At 36.4% G+C, this 27,609-nt stretch overlaps 3 protein-coding genes across 5 annotated transcripts in view; 1 reads left to right on the top strand and 2 right to left on the bottom strand.

Moving 5' to 3' along the window:
* LOC135138486 (uncharacterized protein) overlaps positions 1-4,262 on the bottom strand; it is an 81,202-nt gene extending 76,940 nt beyond the window's left edge. For both annotated transcript variants that reach the window (XM_064068462.1, XM_064068476.1), the window contains exon 1: positions 4,106-4,262. The gene's annotated coding sequence lies outside the window, so the exon portion shown is untranslated. The remainder of the gene's footprint in view (positions 1-4,105) is intronic.
* A 5,434-nt stretch (positions 4,263-9,696) lies between these two features.
* On the top strand, positions 9,697-12,526 carry LOC135138448 (alanine--glyoxylate aminotransferase-like). Of its 2 annotated transcripts, XM_064068423.1 has the most exons (6): positions 9,697-9,755; positions 9,827-10,047; positions 11,277-11,791; positions 11,844-12,188; positions 12,233-12,427; positions 12,478-12,526. In XM_064068423.1, exons 2-5 carry the CDS (start codon positions 9,898-9,900, stop codon positions 12,393-12,395), a joined length of 1,173 nt encoding a protein of 390 aa, XP_063924493.1. In that variant the 5' UTR covers positions 9,697-9,755; positions 9,827-9,897; the 3' UTR covers positions 12,396-12,427; positions 12,478-12,526. The 2 variants fall into 2 exon arrangements, with proteins under 2 accessions (XP_063924493.1, XP_063924500.1); XM_064068430.1 differs by lacking the exon at positions 9,697-9,755 and having other exon boundaries at positions 9,824-10,047.
* Positions 12,398-27,609, bottom strand: part of LOC135138440 (dorsal-ventral patterning protein Sog) — a 36,243-nt gene continuing 21,031 nt past the window's right edge. Inside the window, exons 4-7 of the mRNA XM_064068414.1 lie at positions 16,000-16,068; positions 15,317-15,948; positions 13,654-15,261; positions 12,398-13,603 (exon numbers count right to left, since the gene is read on the bottom strand). Of these exons, the coding sequence (XP_063924484.1) occupies positions 13,421-13,603; positions 13,654-15,261; positions 15,317-15,948; positions 16,000-16,068 (2,492 nt within the window). The 3' untranslated portion in view covers positions 12,398-13,420. The remainder of the gene's footprint in view (positions 13,604-13,653; positions 15,262-15,316; positions 15,949-15,999; positions 16,069-27,609) is intronic.

Raw genomic sequence — 27,609 nt, 5'->3', positions numbered from 1 at the left:
TGCGACGTGTTCTCGACGCTCTTTGATTTTTACGCAGACGGAGAAATCGGATATTGAAATGAAAAGAACTATATAGAGTGTCTTCTTTTGTAATTTCGTGACAACTATTATCATTATTGACACTTTCGTTAGAAACAATTAAAAAAAAATGGGAAAGTATATCACATTTGCGTCACCGTTCCCAGTTTCCTTATACTGTAAACAGCAGTTCGTGACCAGCTCGGCATCTCTAGCAATCTCCATTTTTCCCTTATTCGACCTTTCACATTTTCTTCCGCAATCGATTTAACGTCAATAATTCAATATCCTGTCGAAAATATTTTTCGTTTCTCCCCCATTTGCGACTCTCTTATCTCCCACACCACCAATTCGCGCTAAAATCCCATTTTATTTGTTTACACAGCTCATCTCCATGCAAACAATAAATCATGCCACATTTCGGCTGTTTTGTCTCAAAATAGAGCTAATGGCACCTTAAGGTCGAGTCTTATGATAAAATAAATGCAAGAATAAAATTCACCAACTCCACAATTTACATTTGACAATTTTTTTCGAAAACGACATGTTGTGGACCCTCAGAGACGAGAGTGTTGAGACAATTTGGACGTGTTTATCTAAGTGGTTTTCCATTCTTTCTCCAAATCTTTGTCTCTTTTCTACCATTAAGCAAAATCATCTATCTTACTTTACACACACGTTCGATCCACTCAAAAAATATATCTCGATAAATCCACGCGAATGCATGTTGCACATATGTTTAGGAAAGGCGAGTGTTCACAGCAAGCCAATAATTTAAATTCAGAGCTGAGGAACGACATTTATCGTTTTGCTTTCGGCAAAAAGGGGAATTGCGGCTCTTTTTATTTTTCAAACTGCACTTCCAGTTTTTCAGTTTTGTGAACATCCTGCATCGCTCCTTGCATAGATTAGATAAAGTGAACCGTCTGCTGCTTTATCAAACAGATGCAAACATTACCGAGAATAAATATTCGCGGTCTCGGTCTTGACCTTTCTGGATGTTTACCGAGATGTGCTCGAAAAGTACTCGCAAAACATCGAAATAAAGGTGGTTTTATAAATCACGTCACGTTAAGATGGATTCCCAAAGAATTTGTCAATGCAACATTGAACAGGCAGAGCCAGAAGTGTGTGTGCTCAGCTACGCGTTACGTAATTGCACATCGTATAGTGTACAATAGCACCTGTATTTTGGACGTCAGTCGTTGGCCCGACGTGCGAACGTTAGAAAAACGTGCATTTTTTAATGGCAGCATTCTTGTCGAGCTCAGGACCGTCCATTCGAAAGCGTGTCTCTAAAAACCCGTTAAGATCACCTGTCAGCCGCGTTCATAATAGACAAATTGTCCGCGCGGTAGCCGGACCTTTCGAGTCCCTCAAGTTGTCCCACCTGCTCATTATCAGATCCGTTCCGTGTGGATTCGTTCTTGACAAGACAGATCTAGTAGATAAGTGAGCCGGATTGTAATTACGTTGGCAACAACAAAAACACCAAACAATGCCGAACGTAATTTGTCATAAACACACTGTAAATAAATCAGCGGCAAAAACATGGCTCCGCGATTCTCAAGGTCGACGAGCTCGGACCAGATGGCAAAAAACTGCACACAACACGCGTACACGTGAAATTCGAAAGCTTCTTTAACGCCGGATTCCAGCCAAATTGAGCCTAACGTACGACTCTCATTAACATCAAGAGTTTTAATTAGGTGACGCCCGATGAAATCTCGTCAAGGCGTGGGAAATCGAATATTAATCCATAATTTGGATTTGGAGTTAGATTCGTCAGGTTGGATGGAGAGGCCACCCAAGTTGAGGATTTTGTTGCAGAGGGCGCTGCGCTAAATTGCACTCGCGGGTTAGATGCAGAACAGGAGACGGCCGTCGAGGATTGGGCCGGACAGTGGCGGCGCAACAAAATCGCAATTAATTTCATTCATTTACCGACTACAAACCTTAAAGTAAATACTAATCGCAATACTACCTACAGGCCGGTATTTCATAACGCGAAAAGTGATTTCCGGCTTTTGTGTCAACATTGATAAAGCGAATGTGTCAACAGAATGCACTCAGGCGATTTTTCCTCGTCCGGACAAATATTTGCACCATTTAGGTTAAGTTTATCACTTTTCCTAGTATAATCTAGTTATCCGTGCCCATCACGTGTGCATACGTCACCATGAAACAGCCAATAACGGCGAAGTTCGTTTACTTTCTAAAGCGGCGCCTATAATTTAATTATTTTTAATCGTAAAATGATAAAATGAAACTGTCGACTTTCCATACGTACCACAGTTTACCTCGATTAAGGATGCTAATGACTTAAATTAGAGCAATCAGGACTTTCAAGTTTATGTATGGTTAATTATGTTACTAGACTTAATGGAACGTCAACTGAGTAATTCTGGGAGACAAAAATCGCCTATCGAATAATGCGATCACGCAAATCCATATAAGTAATGTTTATATTCCTCCAGTGGCGCCATCTGTCGTTGGCAATCCCGCTCTTACAACTACGTTATCCACCCTGAACTAGGATCACAAAATAGCTCCTACTAATCCTAAACCCCGTTTGGCTTCTAGCCCTCGGAAGCCGTCCTCCTGCCCTTCGGCAGCCGTTAATTAAAACAGATTACCATAAAACAAAGTAACAAAGTGGCTGTTTAACAAGTCCCGTTACCGAGTCCATAAATTCGATCTTTTAAAAATCCGAGTCCTCGTGTGTTGCGTGCCAGCATTTTCCGTCTCTTCGGCGGACGCGTAATCAGCTTAATTTAAAACCAAACAAATTAAGTGAATTTAAATTTCAGGTTGTCGGACGACTCTTTATTACACGTTTTAATTTGAAATTATAACTTACACTTTTATTTGTTCGCATGTTCGGCCGCTCGGTTTGGGTGGTCGCGTTTTTGTTACGGCTGTACTTAAAACTCGGCCAATGCAGCTCTTTGTGCTGAAACGGCTCCCGTTTCAATCAACTTGGCTTGGCTTTATCGGGGAAGCCCGTGCGAGGTTTCATTATAGGGGCTAGGATTTCCACTAGAAAATTGCGAAAACTTGACGTTATTTCCAGGTTCTGGTCAAGTTTGCTTTGATAAATGACGCTCTCGACGTTTCGGATCTTCTATAAGATGAAAAAGTTTGGCTCCCGTTTCCGTCTGTTTGTTGTTTACGCGATTTTATGGCGGCGGATACAAGTGATGGATTAACAAACAATGTGTGACCTTATTTACCAAGTTCGATTATTTTACATCGTCATTTAAAAAATTGTGGTAAGAATTGACTTAAAATTTGGTGTCAAAATCAACTTCTGATTTTCCATTTTGCTAGATATTTGAAAAATAGTTTAATCACCAAAAACTGAACACAAATGTCAAAAATTGGTTTCATAGCACTTAAATAAAAAAAATCAATTATCTATGTATTAGTCCACCTCAAAGTCAAAAGTTCGCAGATCCCAGCAAACGTCAAACGAAATCGGCGTAGAAGGTAAATTAAATACAGAGTAAATTTGCCAAAACTGGCACATATCAATCAGTTTTTTTGCGTTTTGGCGTGACTAAGCTGACGTCAAAACAACCAGATCGGTCCTTCGCCGACACAACAAGCGGCAACCGACCCAAGATTCGAACCCATTTTCGCAGACTGTATAATGACCGTGCGTGGACCTTATCTAGGGTAGTTTTATGGGAGGGGCCCATTGGTCCCAACACCTGCGACCGCCGACCATAAATCCTTCCAACCTCCTGATACCATCTCCGACTTTTATGACTGCGTAATATTAATTGATTTCATTACGTCACAAAACAACAAAACCACTCTTCATCCACTTAAACCCATTGTTATTATAGTCAATGAACTTGAGGCTAATATTTCACTTGTTTAAACCCGTCTCCATTACTATAATTCGTTTTAAATTGCTCCCGTTCTTAGTTAACGACTCCTCGTCCTCATCTCGGGCCAGGAATCACCTGCTTCCGGTCCTCGCGTCACACCACACCGCACATAACCTCAACCCCTAACCCCCGGCACCAAAAATCTGCCGAATTTCGAAAATCGCGCCGAAAAAAAAACCAAGACCACTCACCGCCTCCTGGAGCAACCCCACGACCGAAGTCCTCACTGACACCACCACTACGTGTTTTCCATTTAAAAGTTCGCTGGTTCTTTGTCGGGTTCGAGCGATTTGGACGCGCACCATACGACAAGACGGCCACAAACAACTGACTAGCGAGAGCCGAGGCGATACGAAACCGGCACGAACTCAACAGGTGGCCATATTGTTGTCTGGAAGGGAGGTAGATGGTTTTTTTCTTCGGTCTTGGCTGCTTCCAAAGTTATAAAATCAAATCTGTTTCCAAGCGGCGGCTCCTTGTGGGCCGCCGAGATTAATTGAATCTAGTTGGCGAGCTGCGTGCTGCCAACCGCGAGGAAGGAAATTGGGGGAAGGAGGATGAGAGCCCTCGGCGAGGGCCTCGGGCTATCGGAGCGAGGTCTAGAATTTTCAGGTTCGAATAATATTTGGGTAATATCAAGTTAGCTAACGCTAACGAGGTTCAACAAATAGGGAAAAAAGGGGAATTGCAGTTGGCTATGAGTTTAAATAACACGTGGGTTTTAAAGTTGGTGCTTATTTTATGGGGTAACTTGTAGCGGTGTTTATTGTAATAATAAGGACTTGCAGTCACTGTTGACTTGAGACATCCACCTACGAAACGTGCCAGCGTTCACTTTCATATGTGTTTCACTTCACGTACTAGAGTTAACTCTGTGGTGTTGTCATCAGATAACAAACCCATGTTTATGTGATGTACATATTATTGAAGAATTTCACTCGGTGTGTGTCACAAACAAATCATTGTCACACTCGATAATTACATAGATATAATAATAATTGACATTTTTTTCACGACCGCTCCGCTTTGACTAATCCAAGTGGTTCAGACACACCTAGCTATGAGTTCATATCTACAAATAAAAAACGAATCGGAGAGACTGAAATTTCGGATATGAACTGGCGCAAATTCGACTCTTTGGAACCGTGGCAAAACTTTTAATAAATTAGGGCCCATAGAAATCAAAAATCATGTAGTGATTTCTTGCTTGAGTGAAATTTTTGACTATTTTTGACAAAGAACCCCTAAAATCGGCCGACTTTGATCTGAAATTTAAAATAATTACTCACTCTTCCACTGCTAAACATGAATTGGCCTGGAACGTTATTTTCGAATCCGCGAAAATTTTGTGACGTTGGATGGCATAAGTTAGGGTTAGTAACGACTGCCAAATGTAGTAACTAACTTGACAAGGCAATAAAAGTTTAATGGGTACAAAAATATCGTTCTGAATATACAATGATATATCTTTTCATATAACCCACAATTTTATTGTTAAAGAATATACTGGGTGTCTGGAGGTGTATTATTTTGGGAACCCATGGAGATTTTTTTTGCAAAGTATTTAAAACAGTTTTGGAGGACGTTGTTAGAGAGTATGTAATTTGCCAAAATCAGTCTTATCGTAGATTGTAGCTGCTAAGATAAAACTGATTTTGGAAAATAACGTACCCTCTAAGAGAAGAGAGGGTGGGTGCGCGGGGCTAGTAGCTGCTAAGATAAAACTGAATCACTCTTATCTTAGAAGTTTCTAGCCCCGCCCACCCGCCCTCTCTTTTCTTAGAGCAGATCTCATTTGCCAAACTCAGTCTTATCCTAGCTAGTAGCTGCTAAGATAAAATTAATTTTGGCTAATGAGATGCCTTCTAAGAAAATAGAGGGCGAGTTGGGTGAGGTTAGTACCTGCTAAATAACATCGATTTTGGCAAATGACACACCCCCTACGAAAAGAGAGGGTGGGTGGACGGGAGTAGTACCTGCTAAGATAAAACTGACTTTGGCAAATGACATATTTTCTAAGAAGAGTGGATGGGTGGGCGGGGCTAGTAGCTGCTAAGATAAAACTGATTTTAGCTGGTATTAGCTCCGCCCACCCGTCCTCTATTTTCTCAAAGGGTGCGTCACATGCCAAAATCGATCTAAGATTAGCAGGAAGTAACCCGGAAAACCCGCCCTCTCTTTTCTTAGAGGGATCTCATTTGCCTAAATCACTCTAATGTTAGCAGGTACTAGCCCCGCCTACCTACCCTGTCTTTTCTTAGAAGGTATTTCATTAGCCAAAATCACTCTTATCTTAGCAGTTTCTAGCCCCGCCCACCCGCCCTCTCTTTTCTTAGAGCAGATCTCATTTGCCGAACTCAGTCTTATCCTAACTAGTAGCTGCTAAGATAAAACTAATTTTGGCAAATTACATATCCTCTAAGAAAAGAGAGGGTGGGTGGGCGGGTCTAGTAACTGCTAAGAGAAAACTGATTCTGGCAAATCACATTCCTTCTAAGAAAAGAGTGGGTGGGTGGGCGGGGCTAGTAACTGCTAGGATAAAACTGATTTTGGCAAATCACATACCTTCGATGAAAAGAGAAGGTGGGTGGGCGGGGCTAGTAACTGCTACGATAAAACTGACTTTGGAAAATGACATATCTTCTAAGAAAAGAGTGGGAGGATGGGTGGGGCTAGTAGCGGCTAATATAAAACTGATTTTAGCAGGTACTAGCCCTGACCACTCGCCCTCTTGTGTTTAGTTTGTTATGCTTTAATGGATTTTTCTTTTGTTGGTTTTGCTTTTTGTTTGTAATTTATAAATGTCTTATGAAATGTTTTTTTTGTTGGTTTATTTATTAATGAAAAATAACGGTTTGTCTTATTAATAACAATGCACAACGATTAATGACTATTGGTTGTTATGGTCAGGCGCAGATACAGGATTTCGTTTAGGGGGGGGAAATTTTTGTGCGATTTTTACCTATCTCCCAGAAATTCGTTCTAAACAAAAAAATTTATAAAATTTTAGCTAGTATACTCTTTTTCACATTACATGGGTGACATTTGGTTGTTTTCGTTACACGTATAGTGTACAGTAGAACCTCGATAATCCTAATTAATTGGGAAAAAGATGTGTTCGGATTAACAATTTGTTCGGATCAGCGATTTTCCCAAAAATCTGAAAGGGAATTGAATAACAACTTCATACACAACTGAAAACAAATTTCGAAATAAACCTAAATTTTGTTAAACAAAATTAAAGAATTCTTAAGCAACAATGGATAATAGATACATTCTAAAAAATATTACTACGTGACCATAAGCACGCTATCTTTTTGGAATCAACACGCCGGGATCTATACCATGAATTTTTAGATGAATTTTTCAAAAAGGAAATTTTCCATAATGTATTTTGATTAGGTACTCTATTATGCAAATTTCGACCCATTCTCGACGATTTTCGAAATTTAACTCGATACATTTTCTTGTAGATATTGGGCCTCAGAAGTCACTTCTGGCTTCATTTCTTCAATAACTTAAACCATTTTTCCCGAATCGTTCAGTTGAAATATCGCAATTTTTAAAAAAATTCGAATGTCAAAGCGAATTTTCCGAAAATATTGCTCCGTGACCATAAACATGCTATATTTTTGGAATCAGCACGTCGGGATCTATATCCTATCAATTTTTTCAGAATTTTTAGTAAACTTTTTCAAAAATGAAATTTTCCTCATGCAAATTTCGACCCATTTTCGACGATTTTCGAAATTTAACTAAATACTTTCTCTTGTAGATTTCGGGTCTCATTTCTTCGATAACTTCAACCTTTTTTCCAGAATTAGTTAATTAATTCAGTAGATTGAACTATCGCAATTTTTAAAATTTCGAAATATTCCATTCAACATGTGTCGAAAGATCTTGCGTCATTTTTGCAAGTAGGTGCATGTTTTCAAGTTCAGTTCGGATTGTAGAGTTTTTGTTCGGATTAAAGAGGCATCGACTTCAAATAGCCTCTGTTCGGATTACTGGATGTTAAGATAATCGTGAGTTCGGATTATAGAGATTGTACTGTAATTACAAAATGAAATGCGATTTCAAAATTTTGAAATTGGTCAAAATTAAGACCTCGGTCGTGCACCCATTGCCCCCCCCCCTTGGATCCGCGCCTGGTTATGGTTATTGTCCTAAAAAAATGAAAGGTACGTGCAGTGTTGCCAATTTTACTAAAGTAAAATTGCAGAAAATAAAATTAGGTTTTTTTCGTAATCTACATCATAAAGTTTTTTTTCACTAGCAGCCATGACGCATGCAAATGTCGACTCATTTAGAGGTAGCAAATTCAACTTTTGCGACCACCGGTTCAAAAAGAAAAATTTTGGTTATGTACGCAATGTTTGATGTGATTATTTCTTAAGAAATGAACAAATGTGTGCTACAAACATTACTTGAGTATACGCATGGTAGTTGGTAGACCGTAGAAGATAAAATGATTAATTCAGCGAAAAGTATAAACGGTTTTCTTTGTGTTGAAGATTTAGATTAAGTTTGATTAGAAATCAAAACAAAATCATGTTGCGTAAAAAAATTGAACGTTTATTTTTTCAGTTTATTGTCTTATGGTTTCTACTAGTGAAAAAAATAGTATATTAACCATGATTGCAAAGCCATTTCTAGACCTCGCGCTTCAGAGCCCTCGACGCTGCGCGTCTCGGGTTCTAATTTGCGCTCGGTCTAGAATGCTTGGCTTTGCAACCTTGGCTAATAATATACTATTTTATGTACATAACGTGCTGTAGAGTTAATTCGCTATTTTCCAGACACCCGGTATCTAGTTGGTTATTTCTGCTCCCCTCAGATAGATAGTTATATCTGAATTTAGATCGACACTTGTCACAGTACTTCGTTAACGGTTTAGTAGCTAAAACACTTTACTTTCGAGATACACAGATGATTTTTTCTTTGGTTGTGAAATATTTGTATACCTTTTTCGTTTTCTGTATCTTCTTCATTAAAAATTGCAATTCTACTTATAATATTAAAAACTTAGGCTTTAAATAAATAAAATTGAATAGAAAATGTGTCATAAAAAGAGTCTCACAGTGATATTTCCATGTCGCTGTAACTATCTTTAGTAACCTTACACACCGGAATATTATCCGCATGTTTCACAAGACATCTTGTTAACGCAATAAATAAATTCTCCATTCATAAATCTAGCTATAAAATATCCACACATTTAAGCATTTCGTTCTTTTAAAGTAAACCTATTTCCTGCACCAGTGCACCCCATGTAACTAACACAAACAACAAATATCCCCAACTTCCTAACACCCTTCCTTGCGTAAATATTTGTGTAATAAAAGAAGTATGAGAATTAGCCGCTGAGATCGCTCTTATAAAAATAAACAACATGTAAATAGGGTTTGTGTTACGAGGTATTATTACCACCATACAATCTCTGGAAATTATCACCACAAAAAAACGCAATCAAGCCAAAAACATATGTTAAAGATCAAACTAGAAAATAAACTATTGCATCAAGCGATAAGCAAAACCTTCAGATTTAAAAATGATTAACCTCCGTGTGATCACGTTTGTTGCTCATAGCCACTGCCACTACTTTTTTTCTTCCGCCCAAACCCCCATAAATAACTCTCCTATCGCTCATGTTCCATCAGCACCAACAATTTATTTATTATTTCAGCCACGAAGAATTATCTCCACCTAATTTAAGCCATTGTATTCTTCCTCCTCTTCGAACATTCCATATCGACCATCTTAATGCACTCCGACTCACTTATCTAATGGCCATGAATCCGAAATGACCATCCTTCTCCATACATGTCATCAAATAATAAGGTTCGAGAACTGAAAACTACCAATGTTAAAAGGTTAACCTTGATAAAACTTAATACTTTTCTGATAAGTAGCTGGTAATAACAACGCTCAACATGCGAAGTGGCATTCCATTAGAATAATTCGCACTGAAAGTACCACGAAAATGGATGTTCAGCCACCCCAAGTTTTGAAAACGCCGCTGCAGGTGCCCAGGAAGACGCTGATGGGACCGGGACCTTCCAATTGCTCCCCGAGGGTCATGAATGCCATAGGGCAGCCTATTTTGGGACACATGCATCCGGAGATATTCAAGGTTAGTTCTGCGGGGACTGTTCAAAGTTACAGCAAACGTGTAATTATTTTTGAGTGAGTGTTGCCAGTAACATGCAAGTGTTGAACGCTTACGTACGAAAAATTGATAAACCAGACTAATAATTACACACCCTGATGTGAATGCGCAATGCGGCACATTTTCCCTTTTTGTAGTAAGAGGTCTGCAAAATGTAGGCGGCACATGATAGTTGCAAATTCTACAGAGCTGGATTTTTTCATAATAAATTCTAACCTTTGATCTTTTACACACCCAAAGTCGAAATAGACACAATCAGTATCTTCCGCTGTTAGGTTAAGGCCAGTAAATGTTGGAAGTCTATGTATTATCAGTAATCATCAAATTTATAGACTTCGTTTCATAAAAACCAGTATTTTAATAAAAGTCTGTGTACAGTAAAGGTCAAAAGTATCTGGTCGCTAGTTAAAACGTGCGGTGGGTATTACAGCTAACAATTTGTAGGTATTAGAGTCGTGAATGGTAGCAGAAACTCAGTAATTAGTTTGAAAATGTGAGGCAACTGTTAAGTATATGTAATTAAAAGTAAGTTCAAGGATGCCACATTACTTTTAGCCCAACCATGTTATTATCCCCGCGACACCGAAAAAATCAGCATATACAGAGACAATTCGTGGACTACTACCTCAGATCCTTTTAACAGTGTTACTCATATTGTGTTATCTACTTGTTACGATTTAAGAGGTACCGCCTCAAATAAAACCAAGCCCTTACAGACTTTCTCAGGCGTTACATTTGACCTTAAAGCCTCTTTTAAACCATTAAATAACGACATGACTCTAGTAGAATTTCATTGAGTCATTCTTATTTTACTATTTTAATTGCTGGCTTATTTTTATCACAGCATTGTTACTAATTATTGCTATAATTACCGAATTGTGCTCATACCAACCGTTTCTCTATTATTAGACCCGAGCTTTGGAAAAACCTGAAAATGGTCTAAAATAGTACAAACTGTAATAAGTTGAGAGTGAGATAAAAATCGCGCAAGGAAATCCGTCAAATTACCGACAAAAACGACTCCCCTTTGTACAACCAGCTAGAAATAACAGTTTACGCTAAACTGAGCCCAAATAGCCATAATTAACCGGTGTTGAATGATAATGCGTTGAAAGCCCTAATGAAATTTTACGATTCTACGCGACATACCTAGTTTTTTTTAATGATCTATATTAGCAATTAAAATACTACAGATAATGGACGACATCAAAGAAGGCATCCGCTATGTATTCCAAACCGCTAACCCCCTCACCCTCGTCGTTAGCACGTCCGGCCACGGCGGCATGGAAGCCGTCCTGTGCAACCTCCTCGAGCCGGGTGACACCGCGCTCATCGCCATCAACGGCATCTGGGGCCAAAGAGCGGTGTCCATGGCCACTCGCTACGGCGCTCGGGTGGTCACCCTCGAAACAGAAGTCGGTAACAACTTCACCCTCGCCCAGATCGAAAACGCGGTCCACAAGCACAAACCAACCCTCCTGTTTGTAACCCAAGGGGAGAGTTCTTCAGGAGTGTACCAGAACGTGGAAGGAATTGGCGACATCTGTCACAGATATGGGTGTCTTCTAGCTGTCGACACGGTAGCGTCGTTGGGCGGAGTTCCGCTATTCGTGGACAGATGGGGCATCGATGCGGTGTACACGGGGTCGCAGAAGGTGCTAGGGGCACCTGCGGGGCTAGCGCCTATTTCGTTCAGTCCTAGAGCACAGTAAGTTCAACTTTCCAAATTGTAACTATTATGGTTACATTGTTGTTACTAGGGAGCGAATTTTTGCTCGGAAGACCCCGGTGAAGGTTTTATACTGGGATATGACTGTTTTGGGGGACTACTGGGATTGTTTTGGGCGTTCCAGGGTTTATCACCACACTATTGCGTCGCAGTTGCTTTACGGGTTGAGGGAGGGGCTCGCGCTTGTGGTAGAGGAGGGGCTGGAAAATGTGATTCAGAGGCACCAGGACTGTGCCCAGCGGTTCTATCAAGGTTTGGATAAGTTGGGTCTGCAACTGTTTGTCGAAGACGAGTATAAAAGGTTGCCTACGGTCACTTCTATAACGGTGCCCGATTGGGTGGACTGGCGCGACGTGGTCGCTTACGCCATGAAGAAGTAAGTTTTGAATTTCGCGACTCACTACTAATTTGAAATTTTAGTCACTTTGTGGAGATCAGCGGTGGTTTGGGTCCTACCGTTAATAGAGTTTTTAGGGTGGGGTTGATGGGATATAATGCGACTCAGGACAATGTGGACCTGGTTTTGCGAGTACTGGGGGAGGCTTTGCACTACGCACAAGGTGTTCAACGTAGTAAACTATGAAGTGTTTGTGAAGCGTTTATTCTAGCTAGCAGGTACACTTATATATAGCTTGATTGTTATAATGTGGCATTACCATTTCCAGTCCTAATTAATGTCAACAGAAGAAATAAAATTACCAAATGCAATCTTGAGGCCCTCTTTATCACTATATTACATCTTATTAATAAAAAAGTTAGTTGGATAATAATAGTATGATTAAGACTTAACTAGAAAAAAACTAACAACTTTACAAAGCGTATGGTTTTATAATCATACAGCAGAAATATGTACAATAGTTATAACATGCTATAATATGTACACCGGGCGGGCTGTCATTCACTTTCATATAATCTCGTCAGTCTTGTCGTCTTCCTGTGCATGACAGGTGTTTGACAGCACGCCCAATGGACACGACACTCACGCACTCAGACTCTGTAGTATATAACCTAACGAATAATTTAGAAAATACTGTATTATTGCAAGGGAGATTCCGATTACAATTAAATGCTCTTGCGAGTCAATTGTTTAAGTACCTAAAGAAATTTTTGGGGGATGGCACCAAATGATATGTCCTACATGATATAGATACAACGGGAAAATGAACAAGAACTCGTACACAAAACTGTACAAATCAAAAAACCACAAGTATAAATATTATACATAACAAGAATCAGTTCATGTCCAAGTTCCTCACCCTATCAGCCTTCATCTCTAGTGAGTATTAGGTCTCCGCGAAGAAACCTATAAACTATGGAATAACTTACACAATGTCAATAAATAGTGATTCAGTGCAGTCAAATAATTAAGTAAAATCCCGCCGAAAACTACATATAAAAAAATAAATAAATAATCTGTCAAAACCCGAATTAGTTGACTGCGCCATCTGCACATACCTAACCTAGAAAACAACATATTCTACTTTATCGAATAAATACGACAGCTCCATCCATCCTGTCTCAGTCTTCTTTGGTAAACGGTAACTGGACTTCAAGTCCTTAAAGTTCTAAGTCAGTCTAGTTTCACTAGCGACTTCCATCAGTACATCTTCAGCTCTTCTGTAACCTATGATTCTTCTTATGTCTGTACTTCTTGCACTCTTTGTAAGTGCAGCACAAATGGGAGTTGTTCTTCCTACCCAAATCCTCCCCCTGCCGTTGCCTCTTCTTCATCTTAAACTTCAACTCACACGCAGCCCTGTCGCACTCCCTCCAACACGAAGACTTACCATTCTGCAAAAACAAAACTCAACTTCGCCCCTGGAATCACCCAATCAACTTACCTGACACTTGCAAGTCACGCACTTGTACTCCCCCAACGAACCAATCAGCGGATGGTACTCCTTCCCGTTCGGGTACGGCTTCTTGGGGTCGTACAAATTCTTGCAGCCCCCTTTGAGTAAAACCTCCGTCGGACTCGGGCCTGGAGGCGGCCTAGGAGAAATCGTCCTGGTGCCTTCAACTCCCGTGGTACTACCATCATCTGCAGGGAAAGTACCGTTCACGCTATAATCAACTCGGCCGCAATTCCTACAACAGTCCTTCTCGTTCGTGATCCTCTTGCACTTAATCTCGAGATAAATGGGGTCGCAGGTGCACTCGGTACAATTATCGAACCCAGTGGGGATCAAAAACGGACGAAACTTGCTACTGGGAGAGTAGGGTTGTCCGTTGAAAATACACTTCTGGGGGACGTTCCGGTTGGTCTCCATTTGGGTCGTGGAGTTGACACAAATGGGACAACACTCCCCTGGGACTTCCATGAGGTTCTGCGGCGACGTGCAATTAACCGGGGGACACTTCATGGTGAAGCAATTGTGGACTCCGTTCTGGCAAAAACACATAGTGCAGGGATTCGCGCCCGAAATCCATTGAGTCTCCTCTTGGTAAAACTTTCCTTCGTATAGACAATCACCCGTGGGACCACCGGGTTCGTCGGTGACCCCATCCGGTGCAGTGGCTAGTTGACAACCGAAGGGTACCCCCACGTGACGCACCGTAGCAACCAATAACGTTATCCCAGTGTCTTGTTCTTTCACCTTAAGGAACCCGACACCGCTATCCAGACGCCTGCTTTCTTCCCGGGTTAGTGCGTTGACTGGGCTGCCTTCCACTTGGTTACCTTGGAACTCGTCGAGGTGGCGCGTGATTACGGGAGCCCCAGGGGCTAACATTGGCAGAAGTTCCAAGCTAAGTTCCAGCTTCCTTTCACTACCGAGACCCGAAAGGGACACGTCGTAGTGGATGTAACAGTCGGTGTCGACGTTAACCCAGGCCAAACCTACTGCAGACGCAGGAAGGGTGTAGTTTTCCCGTTTTAATAAAAACGGGGCTGGAGCGTCACGGGCGTCAGCCACGGGTTTAGGGACGAGCCGGCCGCGGATCAAACTCGTGTCGTTAGGGGTGGCCACGTTGACGGTCAAATTCCCGGCGTACAGAGGCTCAAGAACCTTAGGACTAAGCTTAACCAAAGTTCCGTTAGCCCAACCATTAATAAAGTCAAAGGTTGGGGTTAAGTCCTCGAGTTCGGTGCGTCGCTTGGTGGAAACGTCCACCAGAGTAATAAAAGTGGTATTGTCCGGGGTTGTCCGTAAATTGTCAATCTGGACATTGTAGACCAGAGAACCCTCATTGTTGAGGTACAACCAAGCCAACCCTGACGTTCCATAACCATTGGCTTCAGAAGCACTAGGAGCCAGCGTTGTTTGGAAGATTTCGCACGTCACCTTAGTAAGGACGCTACCGCTGAGGCGTAACGCTTCTGGTTTAGACACGGACGAAATGGTAAGGACAAGTCTCCCTCGGGTTAGCAGCCGCAAGTCGGCGGAAGTTACCGGAGAACGAATCTCAATCACGTTAAGTTCGTAGTGCGGCTTCTTAACAATAGCGACCTAAAAATAGCACGATTAGTGGATACACGCAACATAATGTGACAGGTGTTATTACATCTTGAAGGATGAACCTCTTGTCGTCTACAGACAAAGTCACGTTGATTGGAACATCAGCGATGTCATCAATAGCGAAAAGCCCGTTGAACACGATGGCCAAATAAATCGACGTCGACACCGACGTCGAAATCGACACAATCGCGGTACCACCCGCCCCCGCCATCAATCCATTAGTCCCCGCGGGCTCCAACAGCGAGCTGAAGTTCTCCGTCCCTAGAGCGGCGTACTTCATGACTTGGCCGCTCAAGGTGAACTCCGCTTGATCCTTGACGCCCCAGACGAGTACCACGTACATTTTTTCCTGGCGGAAGCGCTTGCGGTACTCGTGGGGGATCCGGCGCCACACTCCGCACACCTTCCGGGTTGCGTTCTGGTACAAGCTGTTGACCAGGCCGCCGGCACGGGATAGGATGAACTCCTCGAGGATGTTGCCTTCGCTGTCGACGAACTGGAGGGACCGGGGGCGGGCCGCCTTGTCGGAGATGTAGAACGAGTAGTAGAGGTTCTTCTTGTGGAAGGTGAATCTTCCGGTAGCGACTACGTTGTTCTTGTTGAGGTTGTTGGAGGTGAGTTTGCCGAAGTCGTTCCGCAGGACCAGGGAGGAGCGTTCAGTGAGAAGAGCAGCGTAATCTGGAAGGGGGTGTTTTAGATGGGGGTTGAGGGGGAGACGGGGTGGCTTACGTTTGGTGCTGCTTTTCTCCTCGTCGTCGAGGACCTTCTGCGGAATTATGTCTTGGATGACGTCGGCATCTGGAATCGAGATTTTTTCTTTAAATTTCAACGAAAAGTGAGTTTTCGGTTAGTTTACTATAATTTGTTGCAAACAATATTAAACCTTCTAAGAAGTCTACTCTTATTTATCCTATACTTCCACTTAAAAAAAAAATTGGTCGCAGGTTATTTCGACAGAATAAAATTTTTAAAAAAATTCAGAAATTAATTTATGAATCGTAAAGTCGAAAAATTTAAAAAATCGAAAAACCGAAATGTCAAACGGAATCAAAAAATCGAAAAATGAAAAGTTCAAAAAAATCGAAAAATTGAAAAATAGAAAAATCAAAAAATTCAAATTTTAAAAAATCCAAAAATTGGAAAATCGAAAAATCGAAAGGGCGAAAAATCAAAAAACCGGGAAATTGAAACATCGAAAACTTGTAAAATTGAAACATCGAGAAACGACACATAAAAGATCGAGACACCAAGGAATCGAAAAGTCCAGAAGTATAAAATTCGAAAAATTGAAACATCGAAATGGTCTAAAATCGAAAAGTTAAAACTAGAAAAATTAAAATTAAAAAAAAAATCGAAATATCGAAATCTTGGTAAATCGAGAAATCGAAAAATTTAAAATCGAAATTTGATAAATTGTTAAAATCAGAAAATTGAAAAACTGAAAAATATAACTATTGAACTGAAAAATCGAAAAAGTCGTTAAAACCGAGAAATCAAAAAATTGGAAAATCGAAAAATCAAAAAGCTGAAAAGTCAAAAAATCGGAAAACCGGCAAATCCAAATATGAAAACTTGAAAAATTGAAACATCGAAAAATTCTAAATTCCAAAAATTGAAAAATCGAAATCCTAATAAATCGAGAAATCGAAAAATTTTAAATCGAAATTTCATAAATTGTAAAAATCAAAAAATTGAAACACCGAAAAATTTAAAACCGAGAAGTCTAAAAATCGAAAGAACAAGAAATCGAAACGTCAAAAATCAATTTAAAAATTTGAAAAATTAAAAAATGGCAATGTTGAACTGAAAAATCTAAAAATCAAAACACCCGAAAGACCGAAAAATTGAAAAACTGAAAAATCCAAAGTTTGAAAATGTAAACAATTGAGAAATCGAAAAATCGAGAACTTAAATAATCGAAAAACTGAAAAAACTGAAAAATCAAAAATCAATCGAGAAGACGAGAAATCGAAAAGTGGAAAAATCAGAAAATCGATTAATCGTCGAAAAATCGGAAATTTTGAAACGACAAAAATTGAAAAATCGAAAAATTTACTTTGACGAATGCAGAAATTGAAGAATCGAAATATTGAAAAGCCCAGAACTGAAATACATTTCAAAAACTGAAAAATCAAAGTAAAAGTATTTCAATACATTGAAAGATTGAGAAATCGAAAATTCTAAAAATTGAAACATCGAGAAAGTAAAAAACCGAGTAATCGAAAAGTCGAAAATTCGAAAAATTGATAAATCGAAATAGCCCGAAATCTAAAAAAGTTAAAATTGAAAAATTTAAAATAAAAAAAATCGAAAAATCGATAATTAGAAAAACTGAAATATCAAGGAATTAAACAATCAAAAAATGGAAAGATCGAAAGCTCGATAAATGGAGACCCCTAAAAAATTTAAAATCGGAATTTTAAAAACTGAAGAACCGAAAAATTTAAAACCGGGAAGTCGAAAAATCGAAAGATCAAGAAATCCAAACGTCAAAAATCTGAAAAATCTAAAATTTAAAACTACAAAAAATTGGAAAACGGAAATATTGAAGAACTGAAACAGTGAGAAATCGAAAAATCTATAATTTTAAAAACTGAATATTTGAAAATATCAAAAAACTGAAAGATCGAGAAAAAATAAATATCAAAAGACCGAAAATTGAAAAGTTGAAAGATTCAAAGTTTAAAAATCGAATTATTGAAAAATCCCGAAATTGGGATATCGAAAAATTGAAAAATCCCAAAAGGTACATCGAAAAATCGAAAAACTGAAAATCGACAAATCGAAAAGCCGAAAAAACCAAGTCGAAAAATCTCAAAACTGAAACATCGGTAAATCGAAAAATCGAAAATTTTAGAAATCGAAAATTGAAAACTGATAAACTGAAAAACCGAGAAATCAAAAAGTCGAAAAATCGAGACAGATTAATCATACTGAGAAATCGAAACATTGAAAATTTAGAAACGTCAAAAATTAAAAAATCCAAAAATTTAATTTGAAGAATCGAGAAATAGAAAAATTGGAAAATCGAAGAATTGAAAAATCCCAAAACTGGGACACCGATAAACTGAAAAATCGAGCATTCGAAAAGTCGAAAAATCCAGTTCAAAAAATCGAAGTCGAACTATTGAAAATTTAAAAAATCGAAGAAAAATTGAGAACCCAAAAACCAGAAAAATCGAAAAATTCAAGAACTGAAAATCTGAAAAATCGAGAAGACGAAAAACAAAAACAACGATTAATCATCGAAAAATCGTAAATTTTCAAACGACAAAAAATCGAAATATTGAAAATCTCAGAAGTGAAATACATTTCAAAAAACTGAAAAATCAAAGAAAATTCGAAAACTTGAGGAATCGAAATAACCCGAAATCTAAAAAAGTAAAAATTGAAAAATTTTAAATAAAAAAAATCGAAAAATCGAAAATTGGAGAAACTGAAAAATCGAGGAATTTAAACAATCGAAAAATGAAAAGTTCGAAATCTAGATAAATTGAGAAACCTAAAAATTTAAAATAGGAATTTTAAAAACTGAAAAACCGAAAAATTTAAAACCGAGAAGTCGAAAAATCGAAAGATCAAGAAATCGAAACCTCAAAAATTTGAAATATCTAAAATTTAAAACTTCAAAAAATTGGAAAAACTGAATTGAAACTGAAAAATTGGAAAATAGAAACATCGAAAAACTGAAAAATCGAGAAACAGAAATATCAAGACCGAAAATTGAAAAGTTGAAAGATTCAAACTTTAAAAATCGAAAACGTGAAAAATCGAGAAAATTCAATCGAAAAATCGAAATATTGAAAAATCCTGAAATTGGAATATCGAAAAATGGAAAAATCCCAAAAGGTAAATCGAAAAATCGAAAAACTGAAAATCGAGAAATCGAAAAGCCGAAAAATCGAAAAATCGAAAATTGAAAACTGAAAAACCGAGAAATCGAAAAATCGAGAAATAGATTAATCGTACTGAGAAATTGAAACATTGAAAATTTAGAAACGTCAAAAATTAAAAAAAAGAGAATTCGAAAAGCCGAAAAATCGAATTCAAAAAATCGAAGTCGAACTATCGAAAATTTAAAAAATCGAAGAAAAACTGAGAACTCAAAAACCTGAAAAATCTAAATATTAATCTAGAAACTGAGAAATCGAAAAATCGAAAATTTAGAAACGTCAAAAATGGAAAAACCGAAAAATTTAATTTGAAAAATCGGAGAAAAATTGAAGAATCGAAATTTGAAGAAATCGAGAAATCAAAGAATTGAAACGTTGAAAAATTTAACTATTGAAACGTCTAAAAATTTTAAAATCGAAAAATCAATTTAAAAATCAAAAATTGAAAAATCGAAAATCCAAAGTCTAAAAATCGAGAAATCAAAAAATTCAAATTTTAAAAAATCGAAGAGCCGAAAAGAAGAAAATCGAAAAACTGAGACAACGAAACATCGAAAACTTGAAAAATTGAAACATCGAACAAGGAAACATCAAAAGATTGAGACACCGTGAAATCGAAAAAATCGAAATAGCCCAAAATCGAAAAGTTAAAAGGAGGAATTGAACAATCGAAAAATCAAATATCGAGCAATCGAAACATCAAAAAATCGTAAAATTATAAAATAGAAAAATTAAGAGATCGAAAACTTGAAACACTGAGAAATTTAAACAAAAAAAAAAAAATCTAAAAATTTTAAAAATCGATAAACGGAAATGTTAAGAAATCAAATAAAAAAATCATAAAATCGAAAAATCTAAATTTAAAAATGAGACACGAGAATTAGAAAAACTGAGAAGTTTAAAATTCGAAAACGTGAAAAGTCGAAATGGCCCAAAATCGAAAAGTTAAAAATTTTGAAAATCAAAAAATTGAAAAATCAGAAACCTGAAAAATCGAAGAATTGAAAAATTCAAAGAGAAGGAATCGAGAAATAGAAAAACCAAAAACTGATTAATCCGGAAACTGAGAAATCGAAAACTTAGAGATGTCAAAGTTTGAAAAATCGTAAAACTGAAACATCGAGAAATCGAAAATTTGGAGAATCTAGAAACTCAATTTCGAAAAATTGAAAAATCCCAACACCGAAAGATCCAAAAATTGGGTACCTAACCGAAAGACTGAAAATCGAAAAATTGAATAGTGAAAATTCAGAAATTGATAAATTGAAGAAAAACAAACTGAAAAATCCTTAAAACTGCAATCAAAAAACAGAAAAATCGAAAATTCGAACAATTAAGAAATCGAAAATTGAAAAATCGAGAAATCGAAAAATGGGGATGAGCAAACAGATTTTGGTTTGGTTTGAGTGTTTGTCTAATAAAAATCGTGACAGATGGAAACGAGCGAAATATCTTTTCGCATCTAGGGGTCACGAAACGTCGAGAAAACATGAAAACAGCAGTCGCCCGATGGACTCTTTTACATAACTTCCTTATCTTACGCTCGGGAAGTAAAAGCTTATATTTTATTAACACACATTAACGCAAATGTCAAAGGAGTGATTAAACTTCAGTACGTTCCTCGCACGAACCATGAATACTAAACCGTCGGCACGTAGGCGCCATATGGAATTCTTCAAAATTTCGTCAAGCCGATGGTCGACGAAAAAAAAAGTCTGCGCAATTTCGAATCGCCATCGTTCATACTATACATTTTACACACTATCTCGGTCCGCCCGCGGCCGGTTTATGCGGTTTCGGGTGTCTGCGCGTTGCGCTGCAGTTTTGGTGTAAACGCTAAAAATTCTCGGTGCCTCTTTTGTTTCCTTGAGCGAAGGTTGTCGCATTAATCGAGGCCAGAGCATCACGACCGGGAGCTAAACTCGTAATCTGCGTTTTAGTATTTGCCGTCGGTAGTCGTATGCATGCATCGAATCAAAATTTCGCCCCGCAGCGTCTCATTACTATGACTGCCATGACCGGCGGCCTGAATGCCGTGCTTCCAATTCCCGGTATTTGCGTGCCAGTAGCCCCGCGTGACGCAATCGCGCGAAAACCGCATTTTCTGCGCGTTCCATTTGCATTTTCTGCATAGGTTGGCATTTTCGCCAGACGCAAGGCCACGAGGTCGAGCGCGGGCTGAAACTGAAAATAGTGTGCTTTGGAGGAAAATAGTGGAGGCGCGGACGCCCGATTGTCTGTATCATCGTTTGTTGTTGGTTATTGTACGTTTAAAACTATTACATACAAAATTTGCTTTTTTGATTTTTGTTTTGTGATGACGTTTATAAAATAAAAACCAGTGGCATAAATAACAACTTCGAGAAATCGGAATATCGAAAAATCGAAAGCTCGAAATTAGAAAAAATTGAAAAATTTTCTGGAAAGTCAAATCGAAAATTGAAAAATTGAAAAATCGAGAAATCAAAAAATCGAAAGGTAAAAAAATTTGAAAAATCGAAAAACTGAAGAATGGAATTGAAAATTTGAGAAATCGAAAACTCAAAAAACTGAAGAATGTAAAAATTGAAAAATCGAAAATTGGAAAAAACAAAAATCGAAAATCCAAAAATGGGAAGACTGAGAATTCTATTCGAAACCTCGAGAAATAAAAAAATCGGAAAGTAAAATAGTCGGAAACTCGAAAATCTGAGGAATGGAAAAATTGACAATCGGAAAATGAAAAAATTGGAGGTTCAAAAAAATCAAAAATCGAAAATTCGAAGAATTAAGAAAATTGAAAAATCGAGTCATCGAAAAGGAAATAAATTGAAAATCTAAAAATCGAAAAACCGACGAAACTAAACTTCGAAAAGCGAAAAATCCAAGAATCGAAATATAGAAAAAACAAAATATGAAATTTGAAAAATCGAAAATTCTAAAATCCAAAAATGGGAAAATCGAAAAAGTGAGAAACCCAGAAATGGGAAACATCGAAAAATTGAAAAAATGAAACATCGAAAAATCGAAACATGAAAAGATCGAGAAATCGAAAAGTTTAGAAGTAATCTAACATCGAAAAATTGAATGTAAAATTTAAAAATCTAAAAATCTACATTTTAAAATTTCGAAAAATGAAAAAATCGGAAAATTGAAAAAATCGAGAAAAACTCAAAAATCAAATCATTCAAAGAAATCGAATAGTCGAGAAGGCGAAAAATTGAAAAATCGAAATAGCCTGAAATCCAAAAATCGAAAAATTATATGTACTCTGAAAAAATTGGAAAATTTAAATTATAAAAAACTGAAAAATCAAAACCTCCATAAATCAAGAAAGTGATGAAACTGAAAAATAGAAAAACTTAAATTAAAAACAGAAAAACTGAGAAATCGAAAAATATCTTTAAATCGACAAATTGAAAAACGAAAAATTGAGAAAATCGAGAAAATGAAGAATGCGAAAACTAAAATGTGGCAAAACTTGGAAATAGAAAAACTCAAAAATCAAATCATCAAAAGAAATCGAATAGTCCAGAAGCAGAAACATAGAAAAATCGAGAAATTGAAATGGCCCAAAATCCAAAAATCAAAAAATTAAACTCTGAAAAAATTGGATTATTTAAATTTAAAAAAATTGGAAAACCGAAAAACAGAAAAATCAAAACATCAAAATCACGATAAATCAAGAAATTGATGAAAATGAATAATCAAAAAATGTAAAATTTAAAAAACGACAAACTGAAAAATCGAACTCTTGAAAAATAAAAAAAAGAACACAAGAAATCGGGAAATCGAAAATCTAAAATTTAAGGAATTAAAAAATTAAAATATCAAAAAAAGATTCGAAAAATCCCAAAACTCGGATTTCGAAAAATTGATCAATCGAAAATTTCAATTTAAATTAAAAACAAAAAATGAAAAACCGAAAAACTAGAAAAATCAAAACCCCGATAAATCAACAAATTGATGAAACTGAAAAATAGAAAAACTTAAATTAAAAACCGAAAAACTGAAAAATCGAAAAATGTCTTTAAATCGACAAATTGGAAAACGAAAAATTGAGAGAATCGAGAAAATGAATAATGGGAAAACTGAAATGTGGCAAAACTTGAAAATCGTAAAACTCAAAAATCAAATTATCAAAAGAAATCGAATAGTCTAGAAACAGTGAAATTGAAAAATCGAGAAATTGAAATGGCCCAAAATACAAAAATGGAAAAATTAAACTCTGAAAAAATTGGACCATTTAAATTAAAAAAAAAAAAAGAAAAATCGGAAAACAGAAAAATCGAAACAACAAGATCAGGATAAATTCGAGAAACTGATGAAAATTAAAAATCGCAAAATGTAAAATTTAAAAAACGACAAACTAAAAAACCGAAATCTTGAAAAATAAAAAAAAAGAACACGAGAAATCGGGAAATCGAAAATCTAAAATTTAAGAAATCAAAAAATTAAAATATCAAAAAAAGAATCGAAAAATCCCAAAACTGGAAGACCTAAAAACTGAGATATCGAAAAATTAAATAATGAAGAAATCGGAAAATCAAAAACCGGGAAAATCGAAAAATTCAATAACTGAAATTCTGAAAAATCGAAAAAATCGAATGAGAAATTCAAGAATGCGAAAACTGAAATGTAGAAAAACTTGGAAATCGAAAAACTCAAAAATCAAAACATGAAAAGAAATCTAGAAATCGAGAAGCCGAAATATTGAAAAATCGAGAAATCTAAAAACCGAAAAACTAAACTCTTAAAAAATTGGAAAATTTAAATTTAAAAAAATCGAAAAGTCTAAAAAATGATAAATCAAAAAATTGAAAAATTGATGGAACTGAAAAATCTAAACATTAAAAAAATATCAAATAATCTAAAATTTAAGGAACCAAACAATTAAAATATCAAAAAATGAAACGAAAAACTGGAACATTCCAAAACTCAGATTTCGAAAAATTGATCAATCGATAAATCGAAAAAATTTGGAAGAAAAATGGTAGAAACAAAAAATTGAAAACATTTAAAACATCTAAGAAATCGACAAATCGGAAAATCAAAAATCTGAAAAATCGAAAAATTGAATAATTGAAATTATGAAAATTGAAAAATCGAGAAATCGAAATAGCCCAAAGTACAAAAATCTAAAAACTAAACTTTGAAAAATTGGTAAATTGAAATTTAAAAATTGATGAAACCGAAAAAGCTGAAAATTTTAAAACAGAAAAATTGAAAAATCCCAAAACTCATATTTCGAAAAATTGATCAATCGATAAATCGAGAAAGTTTGGAAGAAAAATTGTAGAAACGAAAAACTGAAAAATCCTAAAACTGAAACATCTAAAAACTGAGATATCGAAAAGTTGAAAAATCGAGAAATCGGAAAATCAAAAACCTGAAAAATCGAAAAATTGATTGATTGAAATTCTGAAAATGGAAAAATTGGGAAATCGAAAAATGGGTAAATCAAAATATCGATAAATCTAAAAGCCTAGAAGTCGGGACAAACCGTAAAAATCTAATATCGAAAAATTGAAAAATCAAGAAAAGGAAAAATTCCAAAATTAAAGTGTTGAAAAGCTGAGAAATTGAAAACTTGAAAAGTCGAGAAACTGAAAAATTTTAAACATTGAAAAACTGAAGTCGAGAATTCGAAAAATAGAAAAAACAAAAAATTAAAAAATCGAAAAATCTGAAATTTAAAAAAAAACCGAAAAATTGAAGAATCGAAAAAATGAAAATTAAAAAATAAATCTAACAATGGAAGAACTGAAGAAGCAAAAAATTGAAAATTTGAGAAATTCAAGAATGCGAAAACTGAAATGTAGAAAAACTCGGAAATCGAAAAATTCAAAAATCTAAAAATCGAGTAATCCAAATGGCCCAAAATCAAAAAATCGAAAAACCAAACTCCCAAAAATTGGAAAATTTAAAAAAAGAAAAATTGAAAAATCGAAAACCTGAAAATCCAAAAAATTTAAAAATCAAAAACCGAATCGAAAAATTTTCCAAGAATAACTGTAGAAACCAAAAATTGAAAAATCCTAAACCTGAGGTATCGAAAAGTTAAAAAATCGAGAAATCGGAAAATCAAAAACCTGAAAAATCGAAAAATTGAATAACTGAAATTCTGAAAATCGAAAAAGCGTGAAATCGAGATGTCGAGAAACCGAAAGATCGAAAACTCGAGAAATCGAGAAACGGGAAAATCAACAAATCGAAAAATTGATAAATCCAGAAAAGGAAAAATTCCAAAATTAAAGTGTTGAAAAGCTGAGAAATTGAAAACTTGAAAAATGGAGAAATCGAAAAATTTTAAACATTGAAAATTTGAGAAATTCAAGAATGCGAAAACTGAAATGTAGAAAAATTTGGAAACTGAAAAATTCGAAAATCTAAAAATCGAGTAATCCAAATAGCCCAAAATCCAAAAATCGAATAACCAAACTCGCAAAAATTGGAAAATTTAAATTTGAAAATTGATGAAACTGAAAAATCTAAAAATTTAAAAACAGAAAAACCAAAAGAAAAACAGGAACATTTGAAAAATCTCCAAACTCAAATTTCGAAAAATTGATCAATCGATAAATCGAAAGATTTTCAAAGGAAAATTCTAGGAAAAATGCTAAATCTGAAACATCCAAACACTGAGAAATCGAAAAGTTAAAAAATCGAGAAATCGGAAAATAAAAAACCTGGAAAAACGAAAAATTGAAATTCTGAAAATAAAATGGGAAAATCAAAATATCCATAAATCCAAAGGTCGAAAAGTCGAAAAATTGAGAAATCCAAAAATCGAAAATCTAGAAACGCCAAAAATTGAAATATGCATTGAAAAATCGAAAAATTGAGAAATCGGCAAATAAAATAAATCGCAAAATCGAAAATTTGAACATTCGAGGAGTAGAAAAATCGAAAAACTTAAAAATTATACAATTTTGACATTTTTCCAAAAATCTAGAAAATGTGTACGATGAAAACTCAACGCGAATTCATAAGCCACATCTGCACGAGCACCTTATTTTACAAAATTCAAATAATATTTATTAATGTAAATTTTGGAGATGGCGTCATCGAATTGTTGCTAGGGATGATTAGCCAAGTTTTAGTTATTTTACCATCTGCACATCCACATCCTAATATCCACATAAGAAGATTTTGGACAGACGGATGGACGGACGAAAACGGAGATCTATTTTTTTCGTACTCTAGGGGTCATGAAACGTCGAGAAAATATAAAAGTAGCCAATCGTCCAATAGAGTCGATTACAACAGTACTTCTTCAACTCACGCTCAGGAAATAATAAAATTCGCAAAAGCAGATAACTTTTCGAAAAATCTGGATTTGCGACCAACTTTTTTTTAATTTTCAGAAGTTATAAAAAAGAAGCGAATATTACCAAACAGAAGGGAAATTTCATTTTCTTAATATTAAAGTGAGTCATTGTTACCAACCTAAATTTGAGTGCAGACAAATATTACCATTTTTTTCAGGGGTTGGTACCATTCAATCGGCGGCTAGATTAGTCACTGAAAAAGTCGATTCTGCTTGAGGTTCTAAGAAAAATATGATACTTTACACGAAATTTGTGTCTTTAGAAAAATATAAAAATGGTTCACTGTTTATAACAGTACCCAGATTTTAACTTAAATGATTAATTTATCTCATTCATTAAAGAACATGAGAATTTAATCATCATTAATTATTATTGAAATTATTTTCTTTTTTCATCAATATCAAGTTTTTGACAAAAAACCGAAAAAATTTCAGATCAAAAATTACTGTCATATGTATGCTATTTAGAGGTACTCTAGCTAGATATATCTAGAAATCTTTTGGAAGTGTATTGTGGGTTGCGTTTGCAATTCTTTCGGGCTGTATATACATTTCCAACATGTTTTATTATTATTTTTTTTGGGTTCCACGTTGAAAATATTGTTTGTAAAGATTTATGTTTGATGTACTTTTGATTGTGAATTTTGGCTGTGGCGTTGGTGCGAGTCGCATTGTTTTGGTCGGGGTTGGATGTTTGCCGGTCGAGCGGCGCCTGCGGTGTTGCAAAACGCTGTTGACTCGGCTCCGGCGGGTTCAGAGGGCACGATAAGAGCGCCGTGTAAACGGTGCAAAGAGAGCAACGTCACCGGTCGTGGGTGAGTGGAACCCACCCACAGAAATGCAGATGGCGCCACGGCGAGCCTCCTCCGTCTGGCTCGCCACCTTGTTATTAAATAATACTCCCACAATCGCTAATTGATGGGGCAAGATGGCGGCCGGTGGACGTTGTTAACACATTCCGAGATCGTCGATATGACTTTACGGGCCAATATATTTCGAACGCGGTGTCAGCGACTGTCGGCGACCGCTTTTTTGTCGCACCGTTTCAAGGGCGCCGTCGTCTACACCTCCGAAAATATCGCGCGAGATGCGCCTCCGACACTGACTGACACGGTTTCATGACGCTCGTCCGCGTAT

The sequence above is a fragment of the Zophobas morio genome, unplaced genomic scaffold (genome assembly GCF_036711695.1).
Source record: "Zophobas morio isolate AGI-343-1 ecotype UQ-CSIRO unplaced genomic scaffold, CSIRO_AGI_Zmor_V1 ptg000004l, whole genome shotgun sequence".
NCBI classification, from domain to species: Eukaryota; Metazoa; Arthropoda; class Insecta; order Coleoptera; family Tenebrionidae; genus Zophobas; species Zophobas morio.
This window is presented reverse-complemented; position numbering and strand designations above follow the sequence as displayed.